Source organism: Sander vitreus, chromosome 9 (assembly GCF_031162955.1).
Source record: "Sander vitreus isolate 19-12246 chromosome 9, sanVit1, whole genome shotgun sequence".
In the NCBI taxonomy this organism is placed as follows: Eukaryota; Metazoa; Chordata; class Actinopteri; order Perciformes; family Percidae; genus Sander; species Sander vitreus.
Genome location: NC_135863.1, coordinates 19559739 through 19577865, shown reverse-complemented (window position 1 = coordinate 19577865; position 18127 = coordinate 19559739). Strand labels below are relative to the sequence as shown.

General features: G+C 41.8%; 3 protein-coding genes across 4 annotated transcripts; all 3 read left to right on the top strand.

Annotated features, from left to right (window-relative positions):
- Positions 1-814: 814 nt before the first annotated feature.
- On the top strand, positions 815-6873 carry mob3c (MOB kinase activator 3C). The gene is made up of 4 exons (XM_078259118.1): positions 815-1124; positions 3020-3610; positions 4948-5150; positions 6477-6873. The coding sequence occupies exons 2-4, from the start codon at positions 3193-3195 to the stop codon at positions 6504-6506; spliced, it is 651 nt and encodes a 216-aa protein (XP_078115244.1). The 5' UTR covers positions 815-1124; positions 3020-3192; the 3' UTR covers positions 6507-6873.
- A 584-nt stretch (positions 6874-7457) lies between these two features.
- Positions 7458-13561, top strand: mknk1 (MAPK interacting serine/threonine kinase 1). Of its 2 annotated transcripts, XM_078259117.1 has the most exons (14): positions 7458-7558; positions 8269-8331; positions 9364-9466; positions 9603-9701; positions 9793-9890; positions 10397-10476; positions 10566-10639; positions 10743-10847; positions 10962-11017; positions 11115-11210; positions 11353-11547; positions 12013-12177; positions 12694-12737; positions 13014-13561. In XM_078259117.1, exons 1-14 carry the CDS (start codon positions 7493-7495, stop codon positions 13231-13233), a joined length of 1464 nt encoding a protein of 487 aa, XP_078115243.1. In that variant the 5' UTR covers positions 7458-7492; the 3' UTR covers positions 13234-13561. The 2 variants fall into 2 exon arrangements, with proteins under 2 accessions (XP_078115243.1, XP_078115242.1); XM_078259116.1 differs by having other exon boundaries at positions 10743-11017.
- Positions 13562-15973: 2412 nt separating this feature from the next.
- Positions 15974-17682, top strand: LOC144522926 (transmembrane protein 275-like). The gene has a single exon (XM_078258175.1). The coding sequence runs from the start codon at positions 16417-16419 to the stop codon at positions 17014-17016; it is 600 nt and encodes a 199-aa protein (XP_078114301.1). The 5' UTR covers positions 15974-16416; the 3' UTR covers positions 17017-17682.
- The last annotated feature ends 445 nt before the right edge of the window (positions 17683-18127 follow it).

Below are 18127 nucleotides of genomic sequence, written 5' to 3'. Positions count from 1 at the left end.
CTTAGGAAGGGAGGCAGCTGTCATCACAAATTTGGAATAGTTGTCTGCACTGCTGGCTTTTGATGCCTTTGCTCCTTAACTTAGAAAATGTAAATTGTGTCATAAAGCTATACCTCTATACTGTTTTATCATTCTGGAGGGATTTGGGGTTGGGATCACAAAGAGTCTAGACAGCATCTTTTTGCTGGTTGAGTGCCACTACATAGCAGACAAATAGACACCCTCTTCATTTTAGTGGCAGCCATTCACCTTTGAGACTAATATTCAATGCCTATCGAGCTGCTTCGTAGGGCGGGCCTTTCATAGAAGTGACGTGGGTTCCATAATAACGCGTCAGGGCAGCTATCATAAGAACACTCTGCCCCCAAGGGCACCAGTAAATAGTTTCAGTCAAACATGTCTTATTTGTTCATGATTTAAATGCATTTTATTTGAAGACTAGCACTTTCTCTTTTTAAGGTACAGCTCTGAGTTCAATGACAATATCTTAAAAAGGCCAAGAATTTAAATGATATGTTATTGAGACTGCACACAATAAAGAGGGGCATGGACTGCCAAACATCCAGAAATGTTTGTGGGATCATTCTGCTCTTTCTGTCCTATATGTGGCTTAAGAGGAGGGGTTGTTTTCTCAGGACCTTTACCAGAGGGCTGGCTGCTCTGCCTACAGGATGAGAAGAAAGGAAAGAAATGGAAAATGGGGAAGGCTGAGTGGGGGTTTTGAAAGACCTTTTCCAGCCCTTTTTCTCTTTCAATTTATAGGTCCTCCACACACACACACACACACACACACACACACACACACACACACACACACACACACACACACACATAGACGACAGAGGGCAGAAGGCAAAATCAGGATGTGACATCATCCACAGGAAAAGAAGCCAAACAACTTTTTTCTCTCTTTACTGTGTTGTCTCTGCTGCTGAGTGAAGTTGGAGCCTCTCGGTCTGTTAGTGCCCGGCAGAGAGGGAGAGGATCCAGAGGAGCTAGAGGGGGGCAGAGCTGCCGGAGCTTTCCTGCACAGGGAGTTTAAAGAGAAGGGCTCCGGAGCCTGAATCCTCCCTGAACTTCCTACAACTTCCCACCACATTCCTCCGCTGTAGGATTTCATCCAGGTACAGTGCAGACTGCTTTTTCCATTGTGTAATCTCTTGTTTTTGACCTTCCTCTTCCTTTGTTTCTGGTTACTTGCAGTGCCTTATTTTTTTCTTTCTCATTTATGTGTCTGGTCTTGAGCCGACTTGTGTTAGCCTGCAGTGTGGAGGCCAATTCCAGAAAAGCTGTGAAAGCATGCCAACAGTGCGTAATCAGACAGGCTTTAGTCTGAGGCTGTTGAGGCACGCTGGGAGACTTAAAGTGATCCAAATTTTATGTCGCTCGGTCCCACATGCAGTCTCTTTTTTTTCCTTCTTTTTTTTTTTTTTTTTTTACAAACCATTACTGTCTTCAGTACAAAAAGTGTCCAAGTTTAATGTTTCGCTGGAACTGTTTCTCCCTGAATGGAGTATACAGAATGACACACTTGTAACTATGATCCTTCCTGAGAAGCCCTTTTGTTGTGGACAAATTAGGAGCTATCTCATGACCACGTATTCATGCTCCCCCAGTGGTGTGTGGTGATCAGGCAGACTGTGAAAGCTAGTGGAAAGAAAAAGTACCCTTCTCATATTTCAAATGCTGTTTGCATTTGAAATCATCAATGTTTCAGTGTGAAGAACAGAACCCAGTGTGAGGAGTCTGTGGATTGTGAGTCTTCTTAAACGAGGGAAACAGAAGTTCACAACAAACCACCGTATTAGTGCTTGGTCCATAACATGAGTACACATGATTATGCAGAGACTGAAACTTCTGCTAATCTGAGTCACAGAGTCGCAGCCAGTACAAAATCGGACACAAATGCGGACATAGTATCATGTTGCAACCACAGTCACTAAAATGTGACTGCAGTGTGAAATCTGTAAAATCAACATATGCTACAGTCTTCCAAATTGCTGAATGGAAACACACAACTCAGCGGAGTGTAACACAATAAAATGTAACCCTTTCTATTATGTGAAGTACTTGGACTGCCCACATTATTTTCCTATAATGACCTACTTACTGTAGTTAATATTCAAATGAGAACATTATGTTTTATTATCATAACAATAAAGGCTTTGGATCACATAACCAGCCCTTCAGCGAGGGCATGCTCCTGATCAGTGTGCATTATCAGCCAGATGGTTAATAGCTATAAGAAAGAAAAACAAATCACTTGTCAATAATGTATTGGTTGTGTTACATATCCCAAGACTCATTTCCCAGAAGGGGGAACTGACACTGTGTTTTTCATCAGTTGTCATGTTGTGTATTGTTCTTCTTTTTTACAACAAACTTACCTTGTCATAGCATCTACCTTTATACCTCATAGTTCTAAATGAGGCTCGAGGCAAAGCGATCATTGTGCTGTGGACATTTTCTGTCAGAATACTCTCTAGAAATGGTTAATCTTTAGCATGCCATTCATTTTCTCAATTATGTTCAACTCTAGTGGCCTGAATTTGGCCACAACCTACTGAAACTGTTGCTATTTTTTATCCATGGGAGCCACTGAAAACCTTGTGATAAGGTCATCTTGGTCGCACAGAGCAGTAGAGGAAACAATGGCACATTTGGGATGAATTCAGTGGTTTGTCCTTAGTTGGGGAGGGGGGGTACAGTTTTATATGCAGTATGTACATGAGTCATTTTAATGATGTTGTTCTTGAAAATGTTTGGCTTGTGAATTTTGATGTCATGCCTACTTCATTTCGTTTATATGACTCCTTTATCAACAATTTGACAATGATATGTACAGTTTGTAGTTATACCTTTTGATATTTTGGTCATACGCAATTTTTGGCCATTCTGGCCTAAAGCAGTGGATTGACAGGCAATGAATTAGGCCTCTGACTTCTCTTGTTCTTGTTCTTGTTCTTGTTCTTCTTCTTCTTCTTCTTCTTGTTCTTGTTCTTCTTCTTCTTCTTCACAGAAACAAGAGCTCCCTGCAATCTTTACATGACAGACGCTGACCCCCTGTGACCTGATTTCCGAGCTGAAACCATCCTGTCTCTATTGCTCAGGAAGGTGACACTTTATCAAACGCAAAACTAATTATTCTGGAGAGCGTATTCTCCCCTTATCTCAGGTGAAGCGGCTGAGCCAATGGCGTTGTGTCTTGGACAAGTGTTCAGCAAAGACAAAACGTTCAGGCCGAGAAAGCGGTTTGAACCGGGCACGCAGCGCTTTGAACTTTACAAGAAGGCCCAGGCCTCGCTCAAGTCCGGCTTGGACCTGAGGAAAGTGGTGCAGCTGCCGGAGGGAGAGAACATCAACGACTGGATTGCGGTCCATGTGGTGGATTTCTTCAACAGGATCAACTTGATCTACGGCACGGTGAGCGAGTACTGCTCCGAGCGCACGTGTCCCATCATGTCTGGGGGGCTGAGGTACGAGTACAGGTGGCAGGACGGTGATGACTACAAGAAACCCACCAAGCTGCCCGCTCTTAAGTACATGAACCTGCTGATGGACTGGATAGAGTCGCTCATCAATAATGAGGACATCTTCCCCACCAGAGTAGGTGTGTGAGGAGTCTACAAATGAAGGCATCTGAACTATTATTGAGTGTGTAACCTAATACATGATTGATTGCTGCCTGCACTGACGTTGTGCTGCATCAATGCTGAAGTGTCAGCCTGGTGGTGCAATGCTGTTCCCCTTCATTAATATCTCAAATGGGATGATAATGTTCCAGCAGAGGTTAATTAAACAATGAGGTTGACATTTAGGGGAGATTGAATGGGTGATGGTGGTGGTATTTTATCTCAGCACCAGATTTGACAGTCAACATTTATTAGAGGAGAGAATCAGGGGCCTCTCTGTGTGGATTTTGCAAGAGTGTCCTCTGGGAGCGCTGCTTGCCGACATGCAGGTCAGGTGAAATGAAAACCTTTCCCATAGGTGTAAATGGGTTTTGTCACTATGACCATTTGTTTGTTGGTTTGTTTGTCTGTCAGCAGGATTACAGAAAAAACTACAGGCCCCATTTTCATGAAACTTGGTGGATGGGTGTAAGATGGGCCAAGGAAGGACCCATTATATTTTGGAGCGGATCCGAATCACGGGGCAGACACACAGATTATTTTTTACTTTTGTTAAACATTGCAAGATAGTTTGTGCTGCATGGTGTTGGAATAATCAGAAAAAGTTGTTCCCGGCTAGGAAAATTCACATTGCATTAACATTGTGAGATAGGGCATGCCTTGGCGGAGGTCTGCGCTCTCAGAGTGCCCCTCTAGTTGTATTATATATTCGCACAACTTCTTATGTTATTGGTTATAGTGGCAGTAAATGTACTAAAGATTAGGCTCAAACCTATTTGTAGTCATATTTGTTTGTTCATTTTCCTCCTAAACAAACTTTCTCTTCTTCTTTTTTTTCTTTTTTTTTTAACCAAATTATAATTTCTACTTCGTCAAATAGGAAGAGCTAATCCACAGTAACTGCAGAAATAAAGACATAAAGGGCACTTATAAGACTGACTGGGGCCTCATGTAACTGAAAAATTGTGTTGTTAAACGATTTTGAATAAAGGTGCAATACAGTATTAAGTTACAGGTCATATCTTCTCTCTTTTATGTCCACTTTTATCAAACCAGTACCTAAAATGAGGCTGTGCTCGGAATGACTTCTTGTCACTTAAATACATTGTCCATGTAAATCGGTTTTTCATTAAGCTAATGACTAGAACGCAACGATTGATGCTGTTGAGGAGAAATTGTATTACTTATAGAATATTACATCTGCTAAATGATGGGTTTCAATAAAGACAATAATTACTTTTTTGTGACAGATTTAAATCAAACAATTTCTCAGTTGGAAGTCTGTAACTCGTTTCTTGTTTTTTCTTCACACTAGGTGTACCTTTTCCTAAGAACTTCCAGCAGGTGTGCAAGAAGATCCTGAGCCGTCTCTTCAGGGTGTTTGTGCATGTTTACATCCATCACTTTGACAGCATCTGCAGCATGGGCGCAGAGGCCCACATCAATACCTGCTACAAGCACTACTACTACTTCATCTCAGAGTTCAACCTCATTGATCACTCTGAACTGGAGCCCCTGGTGAGAATAGCAAGACCTCAGATGTGTGAGATGGACGACGGGGAGCATGAGAAAGAGGATCAAATGGATGTTTTGTGTTGGAAGGGTTGTCAGTATTGCTCTAATTACTGTCAGTCTCACAAAAAATATCAGCCATCCTGCCATCTATAACCTTATTGTGCAGCATGCTTGGTGAGACTGAGTTTTAGCCCCATGTCAGGGTGTTTTCCCGGCTGGTGCACATGCAGCGCAAAGAAAATTACAGCATTTTTTTTTTCCGTTTGAAGCCGCACAGACTACTTGTTCTCCCTAAGATAACAATCATTTTCTATTTGACACTGGGAATGGAATCAGCATTCGCTTTTCCCACAATTTTCAATCATGATAGACCCTCGTTAACGGCTTTATAGAAAATGATTTGGTTTGAAGCACCAACTCCCATTAGAGAAGTTGCTGACTTTGTGTAGTAATGAAGCAGAGTTTGTGTAATTGTTGCTTTTTTTCCAACAAAGGGACCTCCATCACATATGACCAGATGGAAAATGGTGCTCTAAGCGTCAATAAAAGGCTTCAGTTATCCTCATTATGAATGTGTATGTGTAATTCCCTTCGTAAAGTGAAACAGGGGTGCAACATTTATGTCAACACACTGCAGAAAAGATGAATCTTGTAAACAGACCCTATTTTATTGTCTCACCTTTAGTACCCAAGGCAATTTTTGTTGTTGTTGGTCTTAAAGGTGCCCTGCCACACGTATTTCATTACTTTGTGGTAATGTCTGAAGTTCTACCATGGGCTCTGTGACATTTTTTTGTGGAACAAATGCCTTGGTTGCCTTGTTTCAAGCCATTCTAGCGTGGTATAGAAAGCCTGCAGGAAGACTCAGCTCGATTTGTGCCAGTATTCAACGAGCTAAGCTGCTTGACTCTGATTGGCTAACAGCTAGCCAATGAGAGCCTGGCTATCAGCATCCTTTACCCAGCGCATCTGGGCGAGCTCATGAATAGTAATGAGCTCAGGTAACACCACGTCAGACTGACCAGCTTTTGTAATTGGCCTGATTTTTCCGCTTATTTCTTTTCGGTGGATAGAGCTGACAGAGGAGGTAGCAGTTCATTTTCACATTCACGACATAACACAAACACATATGGACCTAACATATTTAAAAAAAATACCAGTAAAAACGTTTTTGTGTGGCAGGGCACCTTTAAAGGAACAAGAGTGTCTCATGATAAGAAATAATGTGTTTCATATTAAAAGTGTAGATTGCACTTCGTAACAATCATTCATCTCCTCCTACAATATGAATTTGATGTGTTAAACGTGTTTTCTTTTCTTTTCCTACAGAAAGAGATGACAGAGAAGATATGCAATTAAAGAAAACCACATGGACAAAAGGAGTTTACATTTTGACATTATCTGAGCCCCGTGAGAAATCATCGGCTTCAAAACACTCAAAACAAAGAACAACTTTACATAAAGTTGTATGAGTGGTTTTCTAAGCATAACTGGGATGGTCCACTAACTTACCACACTTCTTCAGATGGTGGCACTGTGCGATCACAGAGGTTTTTACTAACAGTAACTGTGGTGCTTGAAGCCATCATTATAGGACTTTGTGTTGGTTTACAATACATCTCCTGTACTCATGCTTTTTCTTTCCTCCTGTGCATGTATGTTTATGTTGGATCTTTTTTTATATACAGTGTTGAGTCTTATTTGTTGAATTAAAGTTTGTATTTTATTTGAACATAAAATGCAGCCTAAAAATGACCAATGCTTTTGCAAATGTGTTTTTTGCACTGCGTCACAAACATTTGTACAAAAAAACATTGGGTCATGAATTTGTTTTCATTATAAAAGTCAACACTCTACCACATAAGTGAAAAGACAAAAGACAATTAGGCTACTTATATAACTTTTTAATCATATATTTGCTTTAAAGGTTTGGTTCAGGCCAAAACCAACACATACATACATACATACATATTTCACCTGATAAATAAAGACAAGGATGATTAACTGTAGACCTCATAATAATGATGAAACATTGTAGATGTGTGTCGTGAGCCGTATATTCATAGACTGTATGCATATAGGCTACTTCTTCTTCGGTGCTGTTGACCTTTCCAACATCTGCATCTGTTAAATAAACGTCATCATCATCATGCACAAAAAATCCCCACTACGTGGAGTGGGGTGTGACGGGGAATCAAGCCAAGTGACGTCGTTACGGTAAACCATATTGTCGACCAATGGGAGAAGGAGGTATGCAGAAAGGGGCGGGGCAAACGTCTGTTCATGTGTTTTTCCCGCCCTGCGCGTCACTGGCTGTCTGACTGATGGATTTCAGCTAGCGATGGATGCTTACATCAGCTGTGAGAGGTTTTGACAGAGGGGATTTGGCTGGTTTTGGACACAGAGTCCAGGTTTGAAGGCTTTATTGCATTTATGTTTTTCGTTTTAACGAGACCTGACCTGTATTTAAATACGAACGTTATGCGAATGGACGTAAATCGTTAGGACAAGCTAGCTAAGGGTACTTACTAGCTAGCTCGGGGTAGCTAACGACAATAACATCGGATTATACAGTCAACAGTAAACGCTAACTCTAGCTTTCCTAATGTTCTGGTTTATCTTGTATAACATGGCATTGCTTCGTCTTGGTAAGGGGGCCTAGATGTGTGAATCAACAGTGCAAATGTTAAGTAACGATGTGGCAATTGTTAGCTGCAGTGTTGGCTGTCACTTGCTAACGAGAAGGACCTTTTGCAGATATTTAAGGATTAAGGATTACATACATAGACTGTTAATATTAATGAATTATTATACAGTCTATGATTACATATCTGCTATACATTTTGAGCTGGTGTAAGGCTGGATATTATAGCTAAACGTACTTCTGCGGCTCTGTTACTCAATAACCGCGAACAGAGCAAAACAAAATTTGACAGAAGAGAGTGAAAGAAAGAGGAAACCGTTTTGGTATACGTCAGTTTACCGCGGGGTAATTCATCGAGTTTTTACTTCTTTTTTTATTGCTCAAATTCTTTGACTTCCCACCACTTTTAATGACTTGTTATCGTGTTCCCTGTCGATGCAGTCTTTTCCAGACTAACTCAGTATTTGTTACTCTCAGTGGGCAGATATGGTGAGGCACAGCATAATGACGGAGTTGCAAACCTTCCAGCAGTCTCTCCAGGTAAGATCTGAACTGTTAATACTGGGGATTTCAAAACCTTTAACTTGCTGAAACATGTTGTGTTAAATACCACCTATAGCTGCTAGAAAGTAGTCTACTAGCTGTCAAGGTTATCTATACAGAAATGTAGACGTTTCATTCCCCCATGAGTCATGCCTCTGGTAATATCCAGGGTGAGGCAAGGTCTGTCATCCTGTATTCTCATCAGGCCACTGTTTTGGCACGTTGCCAGAGGGGGAGATAACACCAGCTAGGTTGCAATAGTAGTTTGCAAAAGAAGGTTTGTCAATGATATGTGTTAGCCTGCGGGAGACAGTTCGATACGTGTTTTAAAAAGTTGGGGGGGCGGGGGGACATTTTAAGTTTATCACAATTTAACACTAAGAACTAAGGGTGTAAGAAAAAATCGACACACTTGAGTATCGCAATATTTTATTTTGCAATACTGTATCGATTTTCAAAAAGCGTTAAGTTAAAAAATATTCATGTAAGACAGTGGTTCACGTTTATGTTGCGTTTAAACCCCCTACCGCTAGATGGCTATGCTGAGACCCACCACTAGTGTCCTTGCCTAACAGTGACTAGCAGTGCCTGACTTTTTGCTAGAAGCTAACAATGTAGTTATGGCTGAACTTTGGCATACTTTAGCATATACAAATTAGCTCACTAAGAACCTGTGAACCAAAATCCCAAACTGGCAGTTTGATTTTATGTGTACTGAATTTACCTAAAGTAAACTTCTTTGACTTTTATGAAGTTCATGTCTGTTTTTAAATATTAGTTTTTATAAAATGATACTTTGAAAAAATCCCAATATATCGCCTTACGCACAGTATCGAAATGTATTGCAATATATTGAATCGTGACCCATGTATCGTAAAACGTATCGCCAGATTCTTGCCAATACACAGTCCTACTAAGAACAAAGAATTATGTATTCCTTCTCGTGCTTTCTCCACTGTAACACCACCTGATCTCTCTCTGGCTGCTCTCGCGCTTTCCCCCGATGTGGCCTCCTTCTCTGTGTTACAGGAGAAGTCCCTGGCTGTGGGCCAAGTAGGGCAGAGCTGCGGGGGAACTCAGGAGAACGGGGTCACTTCAGAGGAGAGACAGCACCTTTCACAGGGTCCAGCAGGTACAACAGCGCTATGATTCAGAACCGCTCTGGACCTACTGAAATTAACGGTGCATACAATAACACACTGGCAAAGTCTGGACTGTTTTAACTGATTAGCTAGCATATGTTTTTTTTTTTTTTGTTGCTGCTACAGAAATTGAGAAAAGCCAGCCAGTGAATATCCCAGATGCAGCTAAAAGAAAGAAGAAGAAAAGAACTAGAGCAACAGACAGCTCCACAGGCACTTTTGATGGTAACCAAGCTGATATTATTGTAAGACATCAAAAATCATAAGAGGAAACAAACACCGACCGGCGTCTCATGTACGTCACCTTTTTTTTCAGATCTGTACAAACTGACAGATGAGGTGCTCGGTCAGGGGGCTTATGCTAAAGTTCAAGGATGCATAAGTCTGCAGAATGGACAGGAGTTTGCTGTGAAGGTGAGTGAGGATATATTTTATCTAACAAAGTAAGTGATTTTTTTTTTTTTGGGTTGAATGGTGGTTGTCTCGCTCCCCCCTAGCGCCTGTGAGCGGAAAAACCACCCTTGCAACTTTTGGCCAGCAAACCGGCGGCCTCAGCATCAAGAAGTATCACGTGATATCGGGTCTTGTGATGTAATGAATTGCTTCACGGCACTGCACACATACGCCCATTCAGGAACCGGCTAGCTATAAGAACAAGGTAGCGATGGATTTTTTCACGCTATCGTCATGGCTGAGCCGGCAAAAAAGAAGCAGAAAGCTAGGAAAGTATTGCCGGAGGAACAGAGAAAGAGGAAATGTCAGACTGACCGAGCGAGTTTTTACAACAGTGTTGCCAAATATCTATTCCAAAGCTGTAGGGGGACTCTATAGAGAAACCTGCGAGCAAAAAGCAAAATTGCCAAAACTGCATAGCGCCCCTTTAAAGGTTTAATGTGTTTATGTTGTTTTGTTTTACAAAGATCATAGAAAAGAGTGCAGGACACAGCCGCAGCAGAGTCTTTAGAGAAGTGGAGACTCTCTACCAGTGTCAAGGAAACAAGTGAGTGCATTTTGTATAAGACTTCTTTCTTTTTTTTTTTAAACTAATTCCGAAACCGATTCTAATCATTTGGAAATCTCTTGATCCAGCAACATTTTGGAATTGATCCAGTTCTTTGAAGACAGCTCCTGCTTTTATTTGGTCTTTGAAAAGCTGCGTGGCGGTACGTATTAAAAGAATAGCTCAACAATTACACCGTCTGCATACACTTAGCTTTTTCAGAGGAGTCATTAGAAATACACACTGATTGCTTCTCTTCCTTTTAGGCTCCATTCTTACACACATCCAGAACCGGAAGTACTTTGATGAGCTAGAGGCCAGTAAGGTGGTCAGGGACATTGCCCAAGCTCTTGATTTCCTACACACTAAAGGTAAGTCAACATCCAAACCGCTCTCCTATGGATGTCCAAATATAATATCTGTGGATTTCTTTTATTTATGCATTTATTTATTTTTTGTCATGGTGACAATGTGCTTTTCTGCAGGCATTGCCCATAGAGACCTTAAGCTGGAGAACATCCTTTGTGAATACACGGATCGGGTAAGTGGCTTTTAAAGGACAGGAAGCTTTCAGAAGGACATTAGTTGTTCCTAGAGGTATAACAGTCTAATGTGTTTTCTCCCATATTTCTACTCAGGTGTCCCCAGTAAAGATCTGTGATTTTGACTTGGGAAGTGGAGTGAAGCTTAGCAGTGCCTGTACGCCCATAACTACTCCAGAGCTCACCACACCGGTAGCAGTCTAGTTTTGAATTCACACACACACACACACACACACACACACACACACACACACACACACACTCTCTGAATCTAATGGATAACAGTTTTTTTACTCTTCCTGTGTGCTTTATTTTAATGTTTGCCCTTTCCTAGTGTGGCTCAGCAGAGTACATGGCTCCAGAGGTAGTGGAGGTGTTCACTGATGAGGCCTCGTTCTACGACAAACGCTGTGACCTATGGAGTCTCGGGGTCATTCTCTACATCCTGCTGAGCGGCAGCCCCCCCTTCACAGGCCACTGTGGCACCGACTGTGGCTGGGACCGGGGAGAAACCTGCAGAACCTGCCAGGTATGTCCGCCCAACCAGCCGCTGGGTTCGCTCAGTTTTAAACTGTTGGTCCGACAAACAAGACATTTTAAGATGTCACCTTGGACTCTGGGAACTTGTTATGGGCATGGGTTGCAGTTATATGGGTTGCATAGAACATGTGCCTCTTGGTTTAGTAATATCTAATCTTAAGTGTATTCTTTTAACCTTTAGGAACAAAAAGTGTGTGACTGTATAGCTTGATTTAGGTGTGACTGTGTCTGTAATTCTGGACATGAATTGTTTTCCTCTGTTGTCACCTGATTATTATCTGAGTCCGGGTTTAATGTTTATTCTCTCCTCCAGAGCATTTTGTAACCATCAGACACTCTAATGCTGATCCAAATGTCCGCACGGAGAATGTTGTCATTCCACTTCACTACCACTGCATAACCAAACCACCAACAGCTGAACGGTTTTACAGCACCTTGTGTCATATCTCTTCAGAGTCACCTGTTTGAGAGCATCCAGCATGGCAAGTATGAATTTCCAGACAAGGACTGGGATCACATCACAGAGGGGGCCAAGGATCTCATATCCAAGCTGTTGGTTCGGGACGCAACTCTTCGCCTCAGTGCTGCTCAGGTCCTCAAGCACCCTTGGGTGCAGGGGGTAGGTTTTATTACATCTGTGCACTAGAATAGCCAGGGTGTTTAGCTGCCAATAGTGTGTGGCGACGACGGTGTACGTTAAGTTTAGACACCTACATGACTAGTTCAGGAAAAAGATCATGGTTTGGATTAAAACCCTCCCGAGGAACGAACACGTGTTGTTGAACGCGGGTGAAAGTATTTTGTTTTCCCCCGGGAAATGAACTCCGCTCCCCGGCTTGAAAGCGCTGTGTTTTATGTTGACACCACGTAGTGCTATTTCATTTTGAGATTATTTTCCATTGAATATTGAAGTTCATAAATGAGTGTTTTGGCATGCCTGGCTGAGTGGCACTATCCATGGTATTGAAGGGGGATTTCATTATTGCATTTTTTTTTCACAAATCGCACCCTGAGAATAGCTGTTTTGTACTTGGCACTCTAATATTGTCTGATACAACACCACTGTACACACTCATTCACTGCTATTTTTTGCAAATTGATTGACCATTTTTTAAATTTATTTTTTATTTTACAGAACGCTCCAGAGAGAGGTCTTCCAACTCCTCGTATTCTACAGAGGTATGACAGGCGGCTTAGAAAGTCAAGTCAAATGTATTTATGACGTTTTTAAGGTGCTTTAAACAAAATGGTATTATTTTAAAATTCTCTACAGTGGAAGAATATTCAGATAAAAGCAATCATCACAACTGTACTATTATTACATTTTGATAGGACAGTAGAGCGTGTGTGTGTGTGTGTGTGTGTGTGTGTGTGTGTGTGTTAAGAAGAGGCAGGAATGTGCCATGGGAATGTGTAGATAGTACAAAGGTAAACATTGTCTCTCTCTTGTTCCAGGAACAGCAGCACTAAGGACCTGACCCAGTTTGCAGCAGAAGCCATCGCCTTTAACCGGCAGCTATCCCAGCACGACGAGCAGCAGGAGGATGTTGGAGCCATCGTCTGCTCCATGAGGCTTTCTCCTCCTTCCAACTCCAGACTGGCCCGCAGACGGGCGCAGTCCAACGCCCTGCGCACCACGGACTTCGCACCCGCTTCGGACGACCTCACAGCCTAAAGGACCAGTACAAGTCTGTGCGTGCGTGTGTGTGTGTGGCCTTGTAGTATCAGAAGAGACTAACTGTTCTTGGTGTTAAAGCTCTTTCCCATGGCCAGTAATCTTATCACCTAGAGAGAGTTTAAGCACCAAGGGGACAGTTAATCGTCGGCTACCACCTCCTTATTGAAAACATAGTTGAAACTCCTGAGATTTGTCCAGGAAATGTTTTAAGCTACCTGAGTTTTAAACAACTTTCATTTGAGAATAGCTTTGGGTTTCATTTTAGCCTTAGTCTTAACAGAGTTGTTTATTTTCTATCCAATGATTTTAATATTTACATGAATTACCCCAATACAGCAGAGACCGCTCTTAATGCCAGCAGTTTATATTGAGTATCTAAACAGTACATATCATGATCAACACAGCATTACGTGGGCTCAGCACAGGTTTGCAGCTGTTGCTGTCCTAATGCAATATTATCTCATTTTGATAGATTTTATTTATCTTGTTGTGCAACTGTGAATTGGTTAATATTTTATGTAAATGTTTCTCAGTCGCTGGAGGGAAAGGGATGAGTTATGTTTTATGTTAGCTTTTTTTCCAAGTATGTCAGTGTATGTGAGTTGAAGTGTGTGGATGTACTGTATGTGGTTTAAACGATAAAAATGGGACTACACTTAGAGGAGACTGTCCATCTCTGGAAATGGGCTTTTCTCCATTTTACCCTTTTTTTAAAGTCATTTTTTGTCGATGCTACGGAATGGACAATGCACAATGGATGTGGAAGTTGGAGGAGACCCTTGGATCAAATAGTGTTGTATTTCCTTCCAGTTCTAGCTTTCACTTCAACACAAGTTACCTGTAGCACTGATGTACTTTAAAATAAGTCACTTATTTTGTTTATCTGAAAGGGAGAATATTATATCGTAAATAATCAGTTTGGTCTAACAATGTGAAATCCACACCTGCAGTAATTATCTTTTAAGGGGTTTTAACTTTTTTATCCTCCTCAGAATCTGACGTTACCTTTGCACGTTTGTTACTGTACCAATGTAACACCATCCCAAAAAGACTTAGTCTTAGTTTCTAATTGTCTTATTGATTTGATATGTCAGAGTGTTTTTAGTCTGAATGACTTGGATTTTGCGGAATTTTGTTTTGGCTGTATGTAGCTAGTAAGACCTAGAGGTTTTATGAATAGTAATGTTACACTTAAGATGTAAGTTAATGTAAGTGCTGTAGTAAGACAGAGGATTCCAAATGGGTTGAAAGGGATTTATTTTTATACAAGTATTTGTATATTGTTTAGTTTTGTAGTTTTGGTTCTGTGACTGGCTCTGAATGTGCCATGGGAAAGAATAATGGACTAACCATGCTAAGACTTAAGTCCATCAAGTTCCTTTTTTTATTTTATTTTTTAAGAAACATTTTTTATTCTATTTTTTTTCTTTATGGACCCCGTCAATGTTGGAATGGGGTCACCGATGGCTCTATCGGTCTATCACCTCTGTTTTCCCTAACCCTATTAACATCATGTGTTTCCCGCTTAATGACACATCCCCTGATTTCACACTGTTGCCATGGACACCCCATCCCTATAGCAACAAAGGTCCTTCATAGGCTGGAAGGAATTGTCAGAGATTTGCTCAGAGCGAATACAGACATTAGTATCCAACCACTTGCTACGTTTAAGCCCTCTCTCTCCCATTACGAATCATAAAAGGACTTGTTTGTTTTCCCCCCCTTCATTATGTAATGGCATCAAATGAGATACAGTAATTTGTGTGCAATTATGGACTCCCATTGAAATTTGTCAAAGCTCTTATGGGGTCTAATGCATAAAGCTCTGTGTGGAGCATATTTTCACTGGCATGCTGTGTTCTCAATAAAATGATCCTTAACATCTCCTGTCTAATCTGTGTTACGTACATCAAATAATTTACTCTCTATGCCTTTAATTGCAAGATCTCATTCAGCTGTACTGAGCAAATGACTTTCTCTTCCATATAGGAGTAAATGTGGTTTTAAAGCTTTTATTCAGCGAGGGTCCTTTGGTACTTTTGCACTGAATGCTGAGAGGACGGTGAAAGGACAGGAAGAGGGTGTGATTAACCTGCAAAGACACTGATTAGATAGCATCGCTCTGACAGATGTCCTTGTTAAAGCAGAGGAGAAGTGTGTGTGTGTGTGTGTGTGTGTGTGTATATATATATCCAGATAACCAAAGTACAAAACAACAAAATGCACTTTTATTATAATTCAATAATGGATTTAATGAAACAAGAAGCAGTGACATTCCCACCCTTCCATCCTGTGTATCTGAGTTTCTACTCATTTCTCAGAAATCCCTTAGAAAATGGTTCAGATGTGCATTTATTCAGTGCACACACGTGCAAAAAACTTTATTGCCCTCGATTTGATTGGACGGTTTGTTTCAGAGCCCTTTAGCGCCGCCGGTGGTCCATCTTTATTTGAAGCTGCGGCGTGTGAGCAGCAGCGTCACTCTGCTGTCTCTGATCACTCTGCTGCTCTCCTGCTGGGCTCCACCAATCCTGCTCATAGACAATTAAAGAAAGCTCCTGCTGCGCAACATGATGGACGGACGGAAGGCGGCAAAGCATCACAGAGGATCATGGGTCTGATCTAAGGTAAGTAACACTGAGAAAAGTACACAACAATGTTACTGTATGGTTGTTTTCAGGTTTTCTTCTTTCTTCGTCTGGCTGCGTGACCAGCAGTGAAGAAAATAGCCTATGGTTTTGATATTTTAGTATCGCTTATGTTTTGTTTTATAAACGTGTCACTAGAAATAGCTGCTCATTTAGTGGAATTGCCGAATGCATTACATGTTTTTTTTTTGCGTTATTATTGCTGTTAGCCTATGTATTGTTGTGTGAAAACCTTCCTCAGTGGGTGTAACTTCTATAATTAGTTACATTGATGGAGGATTTTTTGTAGCATTTTAAGAATTACCTTTGAATAAATGTTTAAAATAATAAAATAAAAGTGTTAGAAACATTTAAAGTGTATCACAGCCTCTACAACGTCTCCAATATACTCTTCAGCCTCTTCATCACCATCTCTCTCTCTCTCTCTCTCTCTCTCTCTCTCTCTCTCTCTCTCTCTCTCTCTGTAAAGTGGAGTTCAGTGATCAGTCAGTCTCATCAGCTTCTCTGGGTCTCACAGAGCTCTCAATGAGACATGGTTCTACCTGAAAAAACCTCCAGACCATCTGCTCCTAAGAAGGTCCCCAAGCAGCACGCCCTGCGGCACCAGAGCTTGCCCTCCCCGGCCCTGTGCTGCGCCTGCGGCCTGTGCATCATGCTGGCCGGCATCAACATCACCCTGGTGGGAGCTTTCGCCTTTGGCACCTACATCCCTACTGGCAACCCCCCCATCATCATCGGTCCTCTTCTTTTATTGATAGCCCTGGCCTTCTTCACAGCGTGCTGTGTGGTCAGCAGGAGGCCCCCGGCCCACATGGCCCACAAGGCTAAAGCAGGTGAGAAGTGGGGGCTGATGCGGATGGGGACGGCAGCGTTTGAGATGGAGACGAGCGAGCACACGCTGCAGGACACCACGGCCGTCCAGCTCAGCCCCACCAACTCCCCCACCTCCTCCCACAAGTCCAGCCACGGCTGCGACACAGCTCCGCCGGGCTGTCGGGACGGAGCCGGTGAGCCTCTCATGTCAGAGATGTCTGACATGGCTGTCACTGGAGATTATACCGCCTTGACCTCTGACAGCAAGGCGAGCACTCTCGCACAGATGCTGCCTGGCCAGAACACTTCCTCTACGTAGCATGGGCTTTTGTTTTTGCTGATTGCAGTTGGAAATGTCTGATGTGATTGACATGACTGATTGGCATCTTTAAAGAGGAGACCACAGAAAAATAGCCTGATAAATGGCCATCAGACTCTCAGACTGTAGACTGAAATGTGTTACCTCTGTAAACCTCTCTGTTTGTAGCTTATTCGGTGTGTTGTGTTGTTGAATGTTTATTGCTCAGTCCCAATGTGTACTTTACTCTGCCAGAAACAGGAACAGGAGATGATACCTTAATCCAAGTGTCTGTTTGTGTACTTATTGTTGTATAAAACAGTTAAGGCTAAAATTCCTGCAGTTAGTGCTTGTCAACCTACATCGGGAAAGAAGATGTCCAGCCAAGCTTCTCTGAGTCACGAAAGCTGTTCCTGTAAGCCTGGTAAATCTCAGCCACATTTTTTTATTTATTTTTTTTTCGCACACTTTGAGAGAAATGTTCTAATTTTTGTTTGCATCAACTGCAGTGAGTGAGTAACCTGTGTTGTGTCAAGATGGATATTAAAGAACAAATTAGTGAATGTGTATGCCATGTTGTTACTGCAGACGTCATACATGTTTGTGGCATCTATATGTTTGATAAATAAAGCTAAAATGGGATTTGATTGTCAGGTATATGGTGTGTTTCTGTTAAAAAAACATTAAAAAAAAACCACAATGGCACATACATGTCAGGCTATACTTAAGAAAGGTACACGGCTTGCAAAGGTAATGAATTTGTTATCTGGGAAAAGCCAGCTGCGGCAGTGCAAACAGCTCCTTCATGACGTGTTTCCCATCACTTGGCATCTGACCCAACAGCGGCTGGCAAAGGCGAGAGACCTGTTTACTCATCATTATACATCTGCTGTCCACAAACACAGCAAGACACAGTGTGAGCAACTGCACACCCAGCTCAACCACTGGAAAAGATAACAGGACAGCCACTGTCAGCTGTTATTGCCTTATGAATGGCTACAGGCAGGTAGTGTCTGTAGTTATCCAGTGAGTCAGAAATACGACCGCTAGTATTTCCATAAAGGGGATGACATGTCTTGGTAACCTGAACTCATTTAACTATAAAGGTCATGTTGCTCTGACTGATGGCACA

Excerpts from the sequence above, each read along its gene's own strand:
- mob3c (XM_078259118.1), top strand. The coding sequence starts at position 3,193 with ATGGCGTTGTGTCTTGGACAAGTGTTCAGCAAAGACAAAACGTTCAGG. Across the intron at positions 3,611-4,947 it reads CATCTTCCCCACCAGAGTAG|GTGTACCTTTTCCTAAGAAC; the intron begins GTGTGTGAGGAG and ends TCTTCACACTAG. Across the intron at positions 5,151-6,476 it reads ACTCTGAACTGGAGCCCCTG|AAAGAGATGACAGAGAAGAT; the intron begins GTGAGAATAGCA and ends CTTTTCCTACAG.
- LOC144522926 (XM_078258175.1), top strand. The coding sequence starts at position 16,417 with ATGGTTCTACCTGAAAAAACCTCCAGACCATCTGCTCCTAAGAAGGTC.
- mknk1 (XM_078259116.1), top strand. The coding sequence starts at position 7,493 with ATGCTTACATCAGCTGTGAGAGGTTTTGACAGAGGGGATTTGGCTGGT. Across the intron at positions 11,548-12,012 it reads AAACCTGCAGAACCTGCCAG|AGTCACCTGTTTGAGAGCAT; the intron begins GTATGTCCGCCC and ends ATATCTCTTCAG. Across the intron at positions 12,738-13,013 it reads ACTCCTCGTATTCTACAGAG|GAACAGCAGCACTAAGGACC; the intron begins GTATGACAGGCG and ends CTCTTGTTCCAG.